At 37.2% G+C, this 19308-nt stretch overlaps 1 protein-coding gene and 1 long non-coding RNA gene across 2 annotated transcripts; one reads left to right on the top strand and one right to left on the bottom strand.

The window, feature by feature from the left end:
* Positions 1-6948: 6948 nt before the first annotated feature.
* On the top strand, positions 6949-8228 carry LOC128280501 (uncharacterized). Its single transcript, XM_053018672.1, has 2 exons — positions 6949-7248; positions 8181-8228. Exons 1-2 carry the CDS (start codon positions 6949-6951, stop codon positions 8226-8228), a joined length of 348 nt encoding a protein of 115 aa, XP_052874632.1.
* Positions 8229-11846: 3618 nt separating this feature from the next.
* LOC128282168 (uncharacterized) lies at positions 11847-16832 on the bottom strand. Its single transcript, XR_008272408.1, has 3 exons — positions 16705-16832; positions 15748-15789; positions 11847-12039 (listed from the first exon to the last, which is right to left on the bottom strand). It is a non-coding gene; the product is annotated as an uncharacterized LOC128282168 (long non-coding RNA).
* Positions 16833-19308: the final 2476 nt, after the last annotated feature.

The following is a 19308-nucleotide window of genomic DNA, read 5'->3' as shown; positions in this document are numbered from 1 at the left end:
CTTTAGGCATTAGGGCAAAGTCGTATATGTAATCGTCTGTTCTATGTAAAGAAATTTTTCTTCTAATAAAGTTCTTCTAATGAAATTGAATTAGAATCAACGCCTCTCTTTTTTTGCATTCATGCATTTGCATTACATTACATCATATGCATTAAAGGCCATAAAAAGATTCTAATTAATTAAAATGTTTCAATAACCTAGAAACCGACGAAAATCTCCTGAATACACATCCCTACGGAACAAGGAAAAAAACTGAAGCAATGGATAAAAAGCTAGAGAGACTGGAGCAAATGCAGAAAGAGATGCAGAAGCAGATGCAAGCGCAAGTGCAAGAACAGTTAGCAAAAATCCAGCAAGAAATGAGGGACCAGATGCTGGAATCCCAAAGAAGTATGATGGAAAAGTTAACCCGACTACTGACTAGTAGCCAGACAAAGGAAAGGGCCCTATGGCTGATATGGGAAATAATAATGGAGATTCCCTCTACCCCCCTGGTTTTACCCCAGCAAACACTCAAGCGCAGCATGAGACACACACGCAGAGGCCATCCATTACTGAAGATCCCTTCTACCCCCCCTGGATTCACCCCGAAGAATGTTCAAACTCAACCCGAGTTCACATGCGAAGACCATCCGTTACGATTGGACCTCAGTAATTTCAGGCAGATACCTCAATGCCAATTAATTAACAAACGGGCTCAGGTTCTAATCTCGGGAATAACCCTATTAATCCTACAATCCCTAATCTGGATAATATGGTGGAAGAAGAAAGAGCGAGAACAAGGATCTCAAAAGAATTGGAAGACCGATGCAAGTGGTTAGAGGAAAAATTCAGAGTGATGGAAAGTGCTGACTACCATTGTGGGATCGATGCCAAAGATTTGAGCTTGGTCCTAGACCTAATCCTCCCTCCTAAGTTCAAAATCACAGACTTTGAAAAATACAATGGAACTAGCTGTCCAAAGGCTCACATTACCATGTTTTGTCGAAGAATGACAGGGTATGTTCACAATGAGCAATTATTAATCCATTGCTTTCAAGATAGTTTGGTCGGGTCTGCGGCCAAATGGTACAACCAACTAAGTCGCGGGTAAATCCATTCATGGAAGGACTTGGCACAAGCTTTCATGAAGCAATACGGCCACGTGACAGACATAGCACCCGATCGAATCACGTTACAAAACATGGAAAAGAAACAAAGTGAGAGCTTTAGGCAGTATGCCTAAAGATAGAGAGAGGTGGCGACGCAAGTTCAACCACCTCTACTGGAGAAAGAAACGACTATGCTCTTTGTCAACACTCTGAAAGCTCCATTTATCAACCATATGTTGGAAAGCGCTACTAAGAGTTTCTCAAACATAGTAATGTCAGGAGAGATGATAGAGAACGCGATAAGATACGGGAAGATCGAAAAGGGGAAAAGAAATCAGCTCCGAGAAGGAAAGAAAATGAGGTAAACAACGCGAGCGTGTACAATAAGAGTTATTCCAAGCCAGTCACTGTGATCCAATTGAAGACAGTGACTACCAGCCATTAGTGCACTGCAAGACAAGATTCAAACCCAAGGCCTAACACAGAAAGAGTCCAGTTTACGCCTATCCCAATGTCATACAAGGAATTATATTAGAGTTTATTTGATGCCCATGTGGTGTCACCTTACTATTTGAAACCCCTGCAGCCTCCATTTCCTAAGTGGTATGACGCAAACGCTCAATGCGAATACCATGTAGGAATCTCGGGGCATACGATTGAGAATTGCACTGCCTTCAAAAAGGTAGTCGAAAGGCTCATAGGCATGGGCGTTGTAAAGTTCGATGAGCCCACAGGACCTAATGTGGCTGGGAATCCGCTACCTAGTCATTCAGACAAAGGGGTAAACGCGATAATTGAAAATGGAAAGAGGAGAACCAGGATGGATGTATCAGAGGTAAAAACCCCATTGAAATGGGTTTGGAAGAAGATGGTAGAAGGAGGATTAATCACACAAAATTCAAGGGAATGGCCCAGAGAAGCAAGGAGATACGCGAGTTTCATGCCGATGAAGGCCATGACATCCAAGAGTGCAATAAATTCAGGTCCATAGTGCAAAACTTGATGGAAAATAAGGAGATGAAATTTTATGAAGAAATCGAACGATCAGAAGAAGGAGAGGTTTACGCCTCAGAAGAAGGAACAACAGAAGGGGTCCAAAGAGTTAATCATCCTGTGGTGATAATTTCACGACCGAAGAAAAATGAAGCAGGAGTGCAAATGGCGTCGAGAGTCATAATTCAGAAGCCGGTATCCTCCCCTTACAAGGATAGTAAAAGGGTTCCCTAGAATTACGACTGCAACGTGACGATCCCGGGTGGGGAGAACTCGACTAGTGCTTCAAATGAGAACCAAGATGAAGGTTTCTAGACACGCAGCGGAAGATGGTATGATCCTGTAAGTACAGAAACTGAAACTGTTAAAGGAAAGACCCCAATGGTCGAGCAAAGGAAGGAAAAGACGGTTAGGCTCGAATCTCCAGTCAACGAGCCAGTAATCTAGAAGGAAGCTAGAGAATTCCTAAAATTCTTAAAGCATAGTGAGTACAGCATGGTTGAACAGTTACACAAGCAACCAGCTCACATCTCGGTACTAGCTTTGCTTTTGAGTTCGGAAACATATCGAAGCGTGTTAATGAAGGTACTAAATGAAACTTACGTCGCGGATGATATCTCTGTCAACAAGCTGGACTGTCTCGTCAATAATATAAACGCCGATAATTTCATATTTTTCAATGACGATGAAATAACGCTGGGAGGAATGGGGTCAACAAAAGCGCTACACATTACCACCCACTGTAAAGGATATACACTACCGGGAGTGTTGATTGACAATGGGTCTGCACTAAATGTCCTGCCCCTATCTACGCTGAATAGGCTGCCAGTAGATAGTTCCCATATGAAGACATGCCAGAATATAGTGAGGGCATTTGATGGTACTGAAAGGAAAGTAATGGGGAGGATTGAAGTACCCCTTTTAATCGGTCCAAGCACATACGAGATAGATTTTTTAGTGATGGACATCAAGCCCTCTTACAATTGCTTGTTGTGAAGGCCTTGGATTCACTCGGTAGGGGCTGTGCCGTCATCACTGCATCAGAAGCTCAAGTTTATAACGGAAAGGTGATTGGTGACCGTAAACACGGAAGAGGATATCATTGCGTCTGTTACCAGTGACGCACCTTATGTGGGGACAGATGATGAAGTAATAGAATGTTCTTTTCAATCGATAGAATTTGTGAATGCAACCTTTGTTGTCGAAGGGAACAAGGTCCCGGTGCCTAAACTCTCTAAAACTACCAAGATGGGCTTGCAATTGACAGTCGGGAAATGAGCTGTGCCTGGAAAAGGGCTTGGAAGAAATTTACAAGGAAAGATCAAGGCACCTATGCTTATAGACAAACGAGACCGTTTCAGCTTAGGGTACAAGCCAGATGCAAGGCAGAGAAAAAAGGAGATAGAGAAGAAACAAGAGAGGAGAAGAGTACGCTTAAATGGAGAAGAGGTCAAGTGGGAGCCAATGACCTTTCCTTTCATATCCAAAACATTCGTGTCGGGAGGGACTATTTAGTCTGAAGAAAGATCGATAAGGAAGGGGTTTGCCGAAGAAATATTGGGAAGTTTAAGCATTAATGCCATATCCAAGGAAGAAACAAGAGAAGAGGATCAACTAGGCGTTTGTCCATACGTGCCTGGGAGCGTTTTAAACAATTGGACCGCGGAGGAGATCCCTGTAACTTTTAAAATTAATTCAGAGTAATGTCCAAAACAAGCTTATTGCTCTAAGCCTAGGGGCAATAAGAATCCTTTTGTGAAATAGGCTCTTATCTAGTATCGTTATTTTAATAAAAATGCATCTTTTGCGTATCATCTTGACCAAATATTCTTTTATTCTTTCCATTTCATTCATAATCATACCACCAATAAATATTCTTAGTTTCTTTTGTTCTTTGGACTTTTCTTCATCTCTATAATAGGTCTCCAGATATCAATGACATGAGTAACGCTGCTACTGACTCAGAGTCCCCTTTTGGGCAAGATGTGTGTATGGAAGATTCTCAGGATTTTGAAGATGATCGAAACTGTAACCTATGTCTGGACTTGTTAAGGATGGTAGAACAAGATGAGAAACGTATCCTACCTCACAAGGAGCCAGTGGAAACCGTGAGCGTAGGAGAAGGAAAAGAGGTGAAGATTGGAGTTGGTATCACCGCAGAAACAAGGCGAGACCGCATTGAGTTACTACAAGAATTCAAAGATGTCTTCGCATGGTCGTATCAAGATATGCCTGGATTAAATATCGATATTGTGGTACACCGACTCCCCATAAAGAAAAAGTGTAAGCCAGTGCAACAGAAACTCCAAAGAATGAGACCTGATGTTTTGTTGAAGATAAAGGAGGAGGTTAAGAAGCAATTCGACACCGGCTTCTTACAAGTGATTAAATACTCAGAATGGGTAGCCAATATAGTCCCGGTTCCTAAAAAAGATGGAAAAGTACGGATGTGCATGGACTATCGAGATCTAAATAAAGCCAGCCCAAAAGATAATTTCCCGTTGCCTCATATTGATACATTAGTGGATAACATGGCAGGTTACTCACTTTTCTCCTTCATGGATGGATTCTCGGGATACAACCAGATAAAGATGCATTCTGCAGATATGGAAAAGACCACATTTGTGACCATGTGGGGAACGTTCTGTTATAAAGTGATGCCATTTGGACTAAAGAACGCAGGAGCAACATATCAGACGACCATGGTAACTTTGTTCCATGACATGATGCATAAAGAGATCGAAGTTTACGTCGATAATATGTTCGCGAAATCCAAAATAGAAAAGGAGCACATACAAGTCTTGAAAAAATTGTTCTTAAGATTAAGAAAGTTTCAATTAAAGCTCAACCCCGCAAAATGTACCTTCGGGGCCAGGTTAGGAAAGCTGTTAGGATTCGTAATCAGTGAAAAGGGAATCGAAATCGACCTAGATAAAGTCAAAGCCATAAAATATTTACCTCCACCACGTACTCAAAAAGAAGTTCGAGGTTTCCTAGGAAGGCTAAATTACATCGCCCGGATCATTTCACAACTAACAGAGAAATGCGACCCGATATTCCGCCTCTTTAGGAAACACAACCCAAGTGTATGGGACGAGGAGTGCCAAAGAACTTTCGATAAAGTCAAGCTTTACCTGTCTAGTGCCCCGGTACTGATGCCACCTTGCACAGATAAACCACTGATACTGTATTTGGCAGTATTCGAGAACTCCATGGGGTGTGTGTTAGGCCAACATGATGAGTCAAAAAGGAAAGAAAAGGCGATATACTATCTTAGCAAAAAGTTCACTGAATGCGAGACAAGATAATCGCCAATCTAGAAATTATGTTGTGCTTTGATCTGGACGACCTGAAGACTGAGACAGTACATGTTGTACCATACAACTTGGCTCATCTCGAAACTAGACCCTCTGAAGTACATAATAAAGTCAAATGCTTTGAACGGAAGAATGACTCGTTGGCAAATCCTACTTTCTGAATTTGGCATAGTCTACATGAACCAAAAGGTCATAAAATGGAGTGCGATAGCGAATTTTCTGGCCAGTAGGGCTCTAGAAGATTATGAGCCTTTGAGTTTTGATTTCCCAAATGAAGACTTAATGTACGTTGCAACCACAGAAGAAGACTCTCGAGAAGATCATCTTTGGAGACTAAATTTTGGCAGAGCCTCAAATGCTGTGGGTAATAGAATCGGGGCAGTTTTGGTATCCTCAAATGGAGATCATTATCCCTTTACTAGTAAATTGGATTTTGATTACACAAATAACATGGTGGAGTACGAAGCATGCATCATGGGTATCCGTGCAGCTATTGAACGTAAAATCAAGGTGCTAGAAGTATATGGGGATTCTATATTAGTGATCTATCAGCTCAAAGGTGAATGGGAGACGAGAGACTCTAAACTGATCAATTAACTAAAGCTGGTTCTAGAACTAGTTGAAGAGTTTGACAATATCACTTTTTGCTATCTTCCATGAGATGAAAACCAGATGGCTGATGCCTTGGCAACTTTAGCTTCTATGATCAAAGTAAACAAGAAAGAGGATGTGAAACCCAACCAGATGAGTATCTACGAGGCCCCGGCTCATTGCTACAACATTGATGAAGAAGAGGAAAAGGTTGATCATCCTTGGTATCAAGATATATTGCGATATGTGAGAAATCGTGAATACCCTGACCAAGTAACAGAAAATGATAAAAGGACATTGAGAAGGCTAGCCAGTGATTATGTCATAGACGGAGAGATCCCATATAAAAGAAGAAAAGATCAGGTGCTCTTAAGATGTGTGGACACTATCGAGGCTAAGCAAATCTTAGAAGAGGTCCATGAGGGAGTCTGTGGAACACACGCCAACGGTTTCACAATGGCCAGACAAATCATGAGATTTGGATATTATTGGTCTACTATGGAGGGGGATTGCATCAACTATGCCAAGAAGTGCCATAAATGTCAAATTTATAGAGATAAGATTCATGTACCGCCTTCACCTCTTCATGTCATGACTTCTCTATGGCCTTTTTCTATGTGGGGCATGGACGTCACAGGGCCAATCTCACCGAAAGCATCTAACAGGCATCGGTTCATCTTTGTGGTCATTGATTACTTCACCAAGTGAGTAGAAGCCACTTCTTATGCCAACGTCACTAAATCAGCAGTCATTAAGTTCTTAAAGAAAGAGATCATATGTCGATACGGAATGCCTGAGAGGATCACATCAGACAATGCGCTGAACTTGAACAACAGCACGATAGCGGAGGTCTGCAGCCAATTCAAGATCAAACACCATAACTTGTCACCATATCGCCCAAAAATGAATGGTGCGTAGAAGAAGCCGATAAGAACATCAAGAAGATCGTAGGAAAAATGGCTGAGACTTATAAAGATTGGCATGAGAAGTTACCATTCGCCCTTTACGCCTACCGAACATCAGTCAGAACCTCTACCGGGGCAACACCTTTCTCTTTGGTTTATGGAATGGAGGCGGTCCTGCCTATCGAGGTTGAAATTTCGTCCCTTCGAGTGTTTTCGGAGCTAAAGTTAGATGAAACAGAATGGATCCAGTCTCGATATGATCAGCTGAACCTAATTGAAGAAAAAAGGCTGAAAGCTATTCACCATAGTCAAATGTACCAAAAGCGGATGATGTGGGCTTATAACAAGAAGGTTCGTCCTAGAGAATTTTATGAAGGAGACCTCGTTTTAAAAAAGATCCTCCCCATACAAAAGGACTTCAGAGGAAAATGGATGCCAAATTGGGAAGGACCTTATGTGGTGAAGAAAGCTTTCTTTGGAGGAGCTCTGATTTTGACCGAGATGGATGGAAAAAGTTCGCCTAACCCTGTGAATTCAGATTCGGTCAAGAGGTATTTTACCTAAAAAAAAAACGGAGAGGCCAAAGCGAAAACCCGCAAAATGGCGCTTTGAGACCAAAGGGGTTTTAAGTTGAAAACCCAGGAATGGGCGACTCAAATTTTAATCAAAATTGGGGCATATGTTGGTCTTGTCTTCTTTGAATTAACAAGAAGGAGAGATGCTACATCTTAGGGCATCAACAAAAGACTCTTGGTCTTCTAAACCATATCAAGTTCAAAGGGTCCTCGAGAAGCTCTATGCAGAGAAGCTCATGCTACGATATCTGGGGCACCTATTTTCATTTTGTACCCTAGCAAAATTTGCTATCTCGATTACTTGTTCATTTCGAGCCTTTTTCTCAATAAAATTCTGTCTTGTCCATTACGATAATCTTTTTCAGGCACTTTTCATTGAAATAATGATTAATAGACTAATGACATTCAAAAGGAGTTCTGCATATTACTCTGAAATGATTTTAAATAATATAAGGACCTGAAACGGGACTAATTAGTTTAAATTACCCAAATTCAAAGAAACATTGGAAAAGAACAACCCAAATTGTGATTATTCTTTAAGAGATACCAAACTGAAGAGAAGGGCTAGATAATACGTCGTTGATAAAACCTTGATGAACAACAAGTAATATCAAATTAAGCATAATAATATTATGCATTCACAAACATCATTCATACACATCTAGTCAGGAGCATTTGATTCATTCTGATCATTTGGCATATGCATAGACTCAAGAAGTCGATCCTACAGGTCATGCCCCTCAGAAGACGATGTAGCAAGATCGATTGTAGCTATGAATTTTGGCAAATCTCATCTTCTTGAAGTTACAGTGAAGCAGATTAAAGTCGCCAATCTTAACTTCCCGAAGTTGCAGTGGAGCAAACTGGGGATGGTAAATCTTATCTTCCTGAAATTGCAGTGAAGCTGATTGAAGTCACTAACCTTATCTCCTTGAAGTTGCAGTGGAATAGGTCGAAAATAGCAAATCTTATTTCCCTGAAGTTGCAGTGGAACAGATTGAAGCTATAAATTATAGATCTTATTTCTCTGAAGTTGTAGTAGAATAGATCAAAACAAGTCTTATCTCCTTGAAGTTGCAATGGAGCAGACTGAAGATATTGAATCTTGTCTCCTTGAAATTACAGTGGAGCAGATTGAAGATGGAATTTACAAGTCTTATCCCCCTGAAGTTGCAGTGGAGCAAGTTGAAGATAGCAAATCTTATCTCCTTGAAGTTGCAGTGGGGCAGATTGAAGCTACGAATCCCAAATCTTATTTCCCTAAAGTTACAGTGGAATAGATCAAAACAAGTCTCGTTTCCCTAGAATTGCAATGGAACAGGTTAAAGCTGCGAATAGTCGCAACAGAGTGGTCAAAACAACAATTCTTTAACTCTGAAGTTGCAGTGGGTTAGAAAAAGGCTACTTGAAGAAGAGGAGCACCTAGAGAAGTCAAGACTCGGTAGGTCCCAGCAAATTTGGCCCTTTTTATAGTCTTTGCTCTATTCTCGTTACACGATAACGAGCAAAGAGGGGCAGCTGTAGGTACCCAAATTTATCCAGGCCCAAAATCAAACACAAAATAGAATAAAATAATAACAAGAAACCCAATCTACAAATGTCCATTTACAAAAAAAATTTAACCCAAACACAAGCCCAACACCACAAGGCCCGATTGGCCCAAGACATTTGAAATTTTCAGAAAACCCTAGGGTCCCTATTTGCTCCAGGGCCGTGCCATACCCTTCCTCCATGTGCTCCTTCAGCGTACCCTCAGCCCGATGACCCTTTCCTTGCACCGAAATATCAAGGCTTTCCTTCGTTGACCCTCCATAAACCTGCAAACATGACAAAGAGGGGAGAACAGCAAAAAGCAGAGCCGAACAGTAGCAAATATAGATTAAAATTTTATATTTGGCTATAAAAAGCCTCAAACACGAAATATTGTATTACAGAAGAATAGAGACAATCAAAGAAAAACAAAAAAAGGTTAAACTTCATTCTTTCGTCACTATTTCTTTTTTATTTTCTTTCTTTTATTTTCTTTTTTAAATCAGTTTTAAAACACAAAAAAAATAAAGAGAATAAAGAGGGGACTCACCTAAACCTTGAAGTGGCGATGTCGAAGCCCTTGCTCCGTCATTGGAATCGCCTCAAAAGGGGAAAACAGAGTCCTTTCTTTCATAATTTTGGGGTTAAAAGAAGATGGTCTTCGGGTACTCTAAAAAATCGAGACCAAAAACCCCTTTTTCGTGACCCCGATCACCATTTACGGAGACATAACGGCTGCGCAAGGATGGGTTCTTTAACCCTAGCAGATGAGAAACATGGAAAAAAAGGGGGGGTTCTGAAATTTTTGTGAAAAAGGAAACAAAAATCAGGTTTTTACTTAAGTAATAAAACGGTGTCGTTTTGCACCTGGAATACCAACACCGAAACAGCGTCGTCTGAGCAGACCCGTTCGTGACCCGACCCGATCCACAGGGGGGAATCCGCATGTTTCACCCATTTGGGATTATTACGCGTTCGATCCTTCTATTTTTAGGGTGCTATAATTTGGTCTTTATTGGTTCTTTTATTCCTTTTAAATTTCGCCGCATAATTTGTGTCAGTTTCAGTTTAGTCCCTCTTGAAACGCAGCGCGTAGGGGCTAAGGATAATTTCCTAGATGACCCTTCCTGCTTCAGCGTGTTTCATCTAAGTCCCTGACCGCCCATTTTCATTATTTATGATTTTTCCTTTGAATTTTAGCTTGATCTTGGCCTAGTCCAAGCTTGTTAATTTATTAATTCAGTTTTCCTTTTTGGAATTGTTTCTGTTTTATTGATTTTAAGTTGTTTTACATTTAAATCACTTTATAACAATGTACATTGAGATCAACTTTGCATATTTTAAAATATTATTCTCTATTATTATTACATATATTTATTTATTTATTTTAAACTATCACACATATTTTTTGGGAAATTATACATGTCTCCTCTATTTTACATTATTATATACTATACCTATTTTAAGTTCTTATATGTCATTTAATCATATTACTTCACATGCTAATTATCTTGAAATCTTTTATTAAGTATTGTAAGTTTCTTTACCAATATTCGTTCTAAGAATTCATGAACTGTTCATATTAAATTGTTCATATATATATATATATATATATATGTTATGAGCCCTATTTATTTACTTATTTATTTATTTATATCTTCCTATTTCATCTCTCTAAGTTTATTTATTCATTTATGTTTTATTATATTCCCATTTATTAGACTTCTATTCATATTTATATATTAATATTACTTTTCTTTTCATATATACATATTTTATTCTAGTTGTTATCGTTTTAGTTATTTATATCCTTTTACATATTTTTCTTAAAACTTGATTTTATTTATATTTTATCTACTCCTTTAAATAAACTTCATTTATCTTCATCGTTTCTTATTATTGTCACTTTACCATTTAATTATTTATTTTATATCTTTACGTATATACCTTCTATTTTTAATTTACTTTATATATATGATATATTTTAAAGTTTCTTAGGTGTTATTTAGTTATACTAATTTATGTATTAATCATTATTTTTAAATTCCTTTTATTGTTGTTCGTTTTGATTTTTCTATGTATTACTTATGTTAAAATATTATATATATATATTCTTTATTTTAAAGCTTTTATATATATGTGTATTTATATGTATATATTTTTCTATTGTTAAAATCATTCATATGAATCCCTTTTATTTGCTTGGTGTAATATAGGTCTTAAAATCCTTTTACATTATTTATTTTAAACTCATTTTATGTATTATTCTTTTAAAAATGTTTTATTATTTGCTTTAAAATCTTTTTATATTAATTTCAAATTAGTATATCCATTTATATATATATATATATAGTAATCAATTTCTTTGATTATCTTGTATATTACTTATTTTAAAATTTCTTTTACATGTATTCTATGTAACACCCCAAACCCGGCCCAGACGTTATGGTCGGATCCGACATGCCACATCGAAGCATACAAAACATTTTATATTGTTGATCCAGAAAAACTTACTTAGTGTTTTAAATGATGATTTCATTATAGGTTAAAGTGGATGGAAGCTGTGCACCAGGTAGGAAACCGGAAAAGATGAGGTGAGTCCATCGGACTGCTTAAGTACCAAGCTCCCTTCAGATCCAATTCTAGACATGCATACCGCCATTGCCACACCTTAACGTCATGGATATTTCTAGGAAACCGATTTGATTAAGTCATTTTTAGGAAAAGTGATTAATTTTGGAAAATACTTTCATTGCGGAAGCTTTGCTTGTTGTCGTGTTATTTTGAAATCAATTGTTGTTTTTGAAAACGCGCCCTAAAGCTATCCAATTTCAACAGTTAAAATAAGTAATACCTATCTTAGTAATACATATTAAAACCATCAAAAATAAATAAGCGGCCTTATTACATTTAAAAGCCCAAAACCTCAAACGTAATTAAAAGGATGTCCAGTTCACCAGAAGAAAATCAAACTTTCAGAACGGGTGGCCACTCCAAATTCCCTCACAGCTCCAAGCCCACTATGGTTGGGGATTACCTGCGTGGATGAAAATAAAAGGGGTGAGTTTGGGGAAACTCAGTGTGTAAATTAACCCAACCATAGCCTATATCAGCTCAAACCACAAAAACAGAATAAGTTGGCCTTAGCCCAGAATAGAAATTTAGAATAAAGCCCATAGGCCCATAACAGAACAGAATAAATATTACATGTTTATACAGAAACCCAACCCAGATTCATCCATAACACCCCCGTACCAGCCTTGCACCATGTGGGGAGACTACTCGACCCACCCAACCGCTACACACCACAGAAATCGCAGCGAGGCTGCCAGATATTGTGACGAAGTCACCAGATATAGATATTGTGGCAGAGCCACCAGAATAGATATATGTGGCAGAGCCACCATGTAACGCCCCCACACCCGAAACCGTCGCCGGAGTCGAGCTTGAGGAGTTACCGAACATAATTTATCAAATTAAGAACTTCAAATCGTTTGTTTCTACATTCACAGCTTTCTAGCTACTCGCGTCACAGTTACAAGAAAAATCATATCTCGAGTTACGAAACTCAAAATCAAGATCCGTAAATTTTCCCTAAATCTAGACTCATATATCTATTTACTAATTTTTTTATAGAATTTTTGGTTGGGCCAATTAGTACAGTTTATTAGTTAAATTCTCCCCTGTTTCAGGGTTTGACTGCTCTAACATCTATGTATTACGAATCAGATATCTCTCTATATAGAATTTCAATGACTACGAGGTTTGTTTCTCTTAAAACTAGACTCAATAAGGAATCTGTAAATATAAAGAATGAATTCTAATTATTTTTGTACAATATATTATGAATTTTTAAATTCAGAATAGAGGATCCAGAAATCACTTTGGCCCTGTTTCACAAGGTTTCAAATATGTCATAAAGTATAATTTATATGCCTGTTCCTTTTTTATCCATATGAAAATAGACTCATTAAGATTCAATTTCATAACTTTCTCATCATTTAATTCCATTTATACTATTTTTAATGATTTTTCAAATTCATGTCATTGCTGCAGCAATATTCATTTTAAGGCAAATTTCATCTTTTCATGAGTTGTTATGAACTAGATAACCTATTAAACTTCCATGATATCAAACATGATCTAAATTTAACCATCACCATGACTTATCAATATCAAACATTTTATCAACCAATCATGGCCATATCATAAAATTATTTACACAAAATAAATATATTGCTATACATGCCATACTTAAGTTTTACAAGCCATTTACCCGGATGAAAGTCCTTTGGATAGTGTGATCGAACCTTGACCGTCCCCATTCTCGAAATGGCTTGTTCAAAACTACAGTAAATAAAGAGGAGGAGTAAGCATAAATGCTTAGTAAGTTCATATGTAAATAACAAGTAACATAACAATACAAATGTACCAAACAACTTTAGCATGGTATCACCAAAACATATATCATATTTCTAAACATCATTCATCATCTTACTACCTTATCGTTGTTGTATCTATTATCAACCCGAGGGTTAAGAACATACCTGTCCAAAGTGTCCATTTCACAACACTTACCAAAACGTCGCTTGCATCTTAAGTGTTCTTTCATTTCACTAGAAATTTCACCGTTGAACACATAGGAATACAACTCGGATACGGATAATTTGCACATAAGTGCCTCATATGTAATCAAGAAATCATGTAACCCGCCCCTAAGTGAACTCGGACTCAACTCAACAAGCTCGGGCGTTCGCATCCATAAGTGAACTCGGACTCAACTCAACGAGTTCGGATGCCTAGTTACATTTCACGAACTCGGACTCAACTCAACGAGTTCGGACATTCGCATCCATAAGTGAACTCGGACTCAACTCAACGAGTTCGGATGCTCAACCATCCTAGTGACATGTCACTTGTATCCTAATCTATTCCTAAGGTTCAAACGGGCTTTTTTCCTCGATCTCACATTGCCGTCTTCCATGGAATATATGAACCGATACTCGGTAGCAATTCATATTTATCAAGTAGTAAACATAATTTGCATATTACTCAACATTAACCACAAAGCATAATATTTCATGATAAAAAAATCATCATATCATATAATTAACATCAATAACTTAAAAATAACAATTATGCTACATTATTTACACATGAACTTACGTCGTATGCGAAAATGGCTACTTTTACCATTTCGTCCACAACTTGGTATTTTTCCATTTTAGCCCGAATTTCAGTTTTCCTTGCTCTATCATTTAAAATATAGTCTAATTAGGACTCACATTATTCAAATTGACCCAAAATCATATTTTGGAAAAATTATAGTTTTTCCCCTAAACTTTTGCATATTTACACTTTTGCCCCAAAGCTCGTAAACTAAACTTCAGCCTATTTTCTTATGTTTTATGACATGCTGATCATTTTTCCCTTCTATGGAAACATCAAATTCTCACTCTAACATGTACTTATGACTATTAGGTATTTTTACCGATTAAGCCCTTTTTCTCGTTTTCACTTAAAACCGAGTAGTACAGGTTGTCTAACATAATTTAAAACCTCATATTCTATCATAAAACACCAAAATACACAAATTTCACCTATGGGTATTTTTCCAAATATGAACCCTAGGTTGAATTATTGCTAGCATAAGCTTAATCGAGCTACCGGGACTCCAAAAACGTAAAAATCATTAAAAACAAGGCTAGAACGGACTTACAATCGAGCTTGGAAGCTTGAAAAACCCTATCCATGGTTTCTCCTTGCTATATTCGGCCATGGGGTTGAAGATGAGCAAAATTGGCTTTTAATTTTGTATTTTAATTCATTTTACCCCTAAATGACCAAAATGCCCTTACTACTAAGCTTTCCAAAAATTCCATCCATGTCCAATTTTTGTCCATAGACTTAGAAATTGGTAAAATTCTATTTAAGACCTCCTAATTAATATTTCAAAACAATTTCATACTAGAAACTTCTAGAATGCAAGTTTTACAAATTATTCGATTTAGTCCCTAATTTCAATTTAAGCACTTTATGCATAAAATTTCTTCACGAAATTTTCACACAATCATGCAATCATATCATAGACCTCAAAATAATCATAAAATAATTATTTCTATCTCGGATTTTGTGGTCACGAAACCGCTATTCTGACTAGGCCCAAAATCAGGATATTACACACCAGATCAGATAATCGTGGCATAGCCACCAGAACAGATATATGTGGCAGAGCCACCAGATCAGATAATTGTGGCATAGCCACCAGGACGCTTCCTCCATAATATTACCCATGTCCCCATGCAACAGATATATGATCATGGCATACATCATACAGAATCAGATCGTCATGCTTTTCAGTCAAAATTAACCCTAGGGGTATAACGGTAATTTTGCACCTAGGGGTATAAAAGTAATTTTCCATACATAGGGGTATTATAGTAATTTAGCTACTTTTAGGGTTTTCATGCATATCCTAACTATTTACGTACTATCAGAACACTTACGCGCATACTTACGAATTGGGCGTTGGCCCATGAACCCGATCTTTGGCCCATTAAGCCCAAATTATCAAAATGTACGAAATCGCGCGTACTTCAGTTTATTACTTTAGATTACCAAATATTCAAACCCAACTATCTTACAAGCATTCGCACACTCGGAAATTCCAAAAATACCGACTTTTCGGCATTTCGGCTTTTCGGCTTTTGCCAATCTAGTCTATGAGAGGGTGTCAGTTACACACCTGTTTGCAACGATATGCTGACGAGATCCACACACGAACTGCCTACAATTGGATTACTAACACGTTAATCTAACTATTCAAATATGAACTACGTATTAACCCCTTACAATATTCGGCCAACCACACCTACAGATCATAGTAAGCTTATAAGAAATCAATAAGCAACTCATTAACAAATTTTTGTCAATGTTTACCACATAATCATAATTTCACTGCAAGCTGTCTTCCTGAGCAACAGTCACTAAATCATTTATAACTGGAGCTACGAAACTCCAAATCAAGTACCGTTAATTTTCCATGAAAATAGACTCATATATCTTCTATCCATAAAATTTTCAGAATTTTTGGTTTGGCCAATCAATACCATATTTTTCTTAAAGTTTCCCATGTTTCACTGTTTGACTAATCTGACCACTCTTCATTATGAATCAAATTTCTCATTGTACAGAATTAAAAATATGTTATCGTTTATTTCATTTGAAACTAGACTCATTAAGCTTTAATTACATAATTTATTCACCTTCTAACTCATCTCTCACAATTTATGGTGATTTTCCAAAGTCACGTTACTGCTGCTGTCCCAAGCAGATTTATTACCAAATCACTCTTTCACACATAACTTGCATGCATGTTATTTAAATATGTATATCACCAATCAATCATCACATATCTATGATTTTACTTAAGTATAATCTCCATTTCATCATTTTAAAGCACAACATGTTAGCCGATTTTTCCCTTTAACATCTAAGGCACATGCATGCTCATTTGTTTGGCTCAACTTCACCTATCTTCCATTTTTCATCAAAAGAACATGAAACAACAACCATTTCCTTCATTTTAATTCATGACTAAATGCTCACAACACAACTAAAACCAAAATATGCTTCAAGAGTTAAGGTAGAATCAAGAAGAACTCATGAACCTCAAAATAAAAGCAAACTACCATGAACTTACCTTCAATTTTCTTCCCCAAGTGACCGAACATTCAAGAGCTTTCTCCTCTCCTTTCTCTTCTCTAACTTTAGGCTATGATGAACAAAGATGGACAAAACTTTGTTCTTTTCACCCCTTTTTTTTTTAATAAAATTTAATATTTCATCCATTTAATTCTTTAATACAAAAGACATGAAATTCCCATCATGGAACATTTACCTAACCCATTATCAAGGAACATTTACCTAACCCATTATCATGGAACATTTACCTAACCCATTATCAATTTGTATCAATTTGTACCATAAATTATGGATATCAAGTGCACATTTTGTCTACAACAACATGATGGCTGGTCACTTCATGTAAAATGGGAGGTTTGTCATGCAAATCCTCCTATTTTGCACTCCTATTTATTTGGCCACTTCAATTTAGCCTATAGCATTTTCAAACATTTTCACATAGGTCCTATTTCATAATTTCACCCCCTTTTTCTTATGGAACAAAAAAAATTAACTAAAATTGTCGGGTTCTATCTTAAGCTTGGGCCTTCTAGAGGCCCACTAACATAATTAAACCTATGCCAACATTCACAGAATTCCCGAAAATTGGGGCGTTACATTCTATTTTTAAATTGTGTCGTACATTGTTGATATCAAATTTCTTTCTCACATTATTTATCGTAAATTTATTCGTCATCATACTAGATCATTGCCACTGCATGTACTATGGTTTGTTTACTTGTATTTCCACATTATTGCCATTCACTTATGTAATATTTCTATTCGTGTATCATCGCTCTATGTCACACTACATTTTTATTTCATGTTATCGCCCCATGAATCAAATCTCGTTACATTCGTCCAATAAATTGTTTTGTTTTCAATCTAAATGAATAACATACTTTATTAAACATTATACTTGCTATATTTCAAAAAAGGAAAATTTTCTAAAAAAGGGCAATGTTTTGCGTTTTGGAACATCGAGGAATTGTGCCCTAACTTACGGGGTTTCAGTTTTCTCGTTGGTTCTAAATAGCCAAATATCCTTTTGAGTTTTAAAATACATGAGTATCCAATTAAAATTAAAGATGCCTTTGCGCTCGAGAGTTCATGGTATTGTATCCTAACTTACGGGATATGATACTCCGATATCTCGAGATAAGGAAATCTTTAACAATCATTTTGAGCTAATTCAAGCATTTTTAAAATCAATGTTAATATAAACAAGGGATCGTATTTCAAATCCATTTCCCGATTTTTTAACTTTCGACATTAAGACACTAACTAATCAATTTGGTACCAATTTTTGGGCATGTCGGGGGTGATAATCCTTCCTCGCATGTAACCGACTCCCGAATCCTTTTCTCTCGAGTTTCGTAGACCAAAAAAATATATACCGTTTTAGTAAACTAAAATGTTTTATTAAAGCAAGGGTGATCCGATCACACTTGATAAAGACCGGTGGCGACTCGCATTTTAAATTTTCGCTTTCAAACAAAGTCGATTCCCATTTTTTTTAAAAATTGTTTTGACAGGCCTATTCACCCGATTTTGGCCTATTAAGCCCAAATATACCGAAGTGCATGAAATTGCTCACTTTGCAATCTTACCATTGAAGTTACCAAAATTATCAATACAAACAATCCCACGAGCGTTCGCACGCTCGCAAGTTCTTGAAATGCCGGCTTTTCGGCATTTTAGCTTTTCGGCATTTCTACTTTTCGTCTTTTGCCGATCTAGTCTACTAGTAGGTGTCGTTTACACACCTGATTTGCGACAACTGCTACTGAAATCTCCCACGATATCCTACAATCGGTCACTAGACATATCAGATCCAAAGTATAATGGCAAACATCATAAACTTACTTACCATAATCGGCCATCAATACATATGGCCTTTGAGATCCTACCTTTGCCAAAACTAGTGACTAGATCTCGATCTAGTCATTCCACTTGTCCAAGCCTTCGATCAGCAGCCTCTAGATCACACTAACACAAAAAAAAAATCAATTGTTACAACCCTTAGAGCCTTAAGCTCCATTCAACAGCCTCCCTATGCCTTTAGGGATTTCGGCTTTTCTAAAACCTGAAATAAAGAATAGATCTGAATACTTACCACAGCTTCTTTCAACCAAAATGATTCCACTTCAGTTTCTACTCAGATCTGATGCAGATCCAGCCCTTAAACACTTGCAGAAATAGAATCTTAGAGATCTAAAGATTCGGCTATATGTCCTTAAAAACTATGGTGTTTTTGGCTTTTGGAACTGTGAAGAGGAAGATAATTTGGTATGGTGGTTTTTGTAGTGGTATTGCTAACAAGGGTTGAGGTTCAGAGGATGTAAAAATTGGCCAAAAGAGATAAAGAAAATAGAAGGATTTTGGCTAGAAGAAATCAGCACAAGAAACAACTTTCGGGATTTCGGCTTTTATGGCAATCGGCTATAGAGGTTTAGAAAAGAATAGGAATGAAAGAGGAGATGAGTAGAATGGTAGGAATGTTTCGGCTAGAGAAGAAAAGAATGAGAAAAAGAAAGTAGAAGAAGAGAGGAGAAGAGAAGGAAGAATTCAGCACTCAGGAGATCTAACTTTGCGTTTTCGGCTTTTTGCAATACTGAGAAGA

Source organism: Gossypium arboreum, chromosome 1, assembly GCF_025698485.1.
Source record: "Gossypium arboreum isolate Shixiya-1 chromosome 1, ASM2569848v2, whole genome shotgun sequence".
Taxonomy (NCBI): domain Eukaryota; kingdom Viridiplantae; phylum Streptophyta; class Magnoliopsida; order Malvales; family Malvaceae; genus Gossypium; species Gossypium arboreum.
The sequence above is the reverse complement of the archived record's forward strand: the minus strand, read 5'-3'. Positions and strand labels throughout refer to the sequence as shown.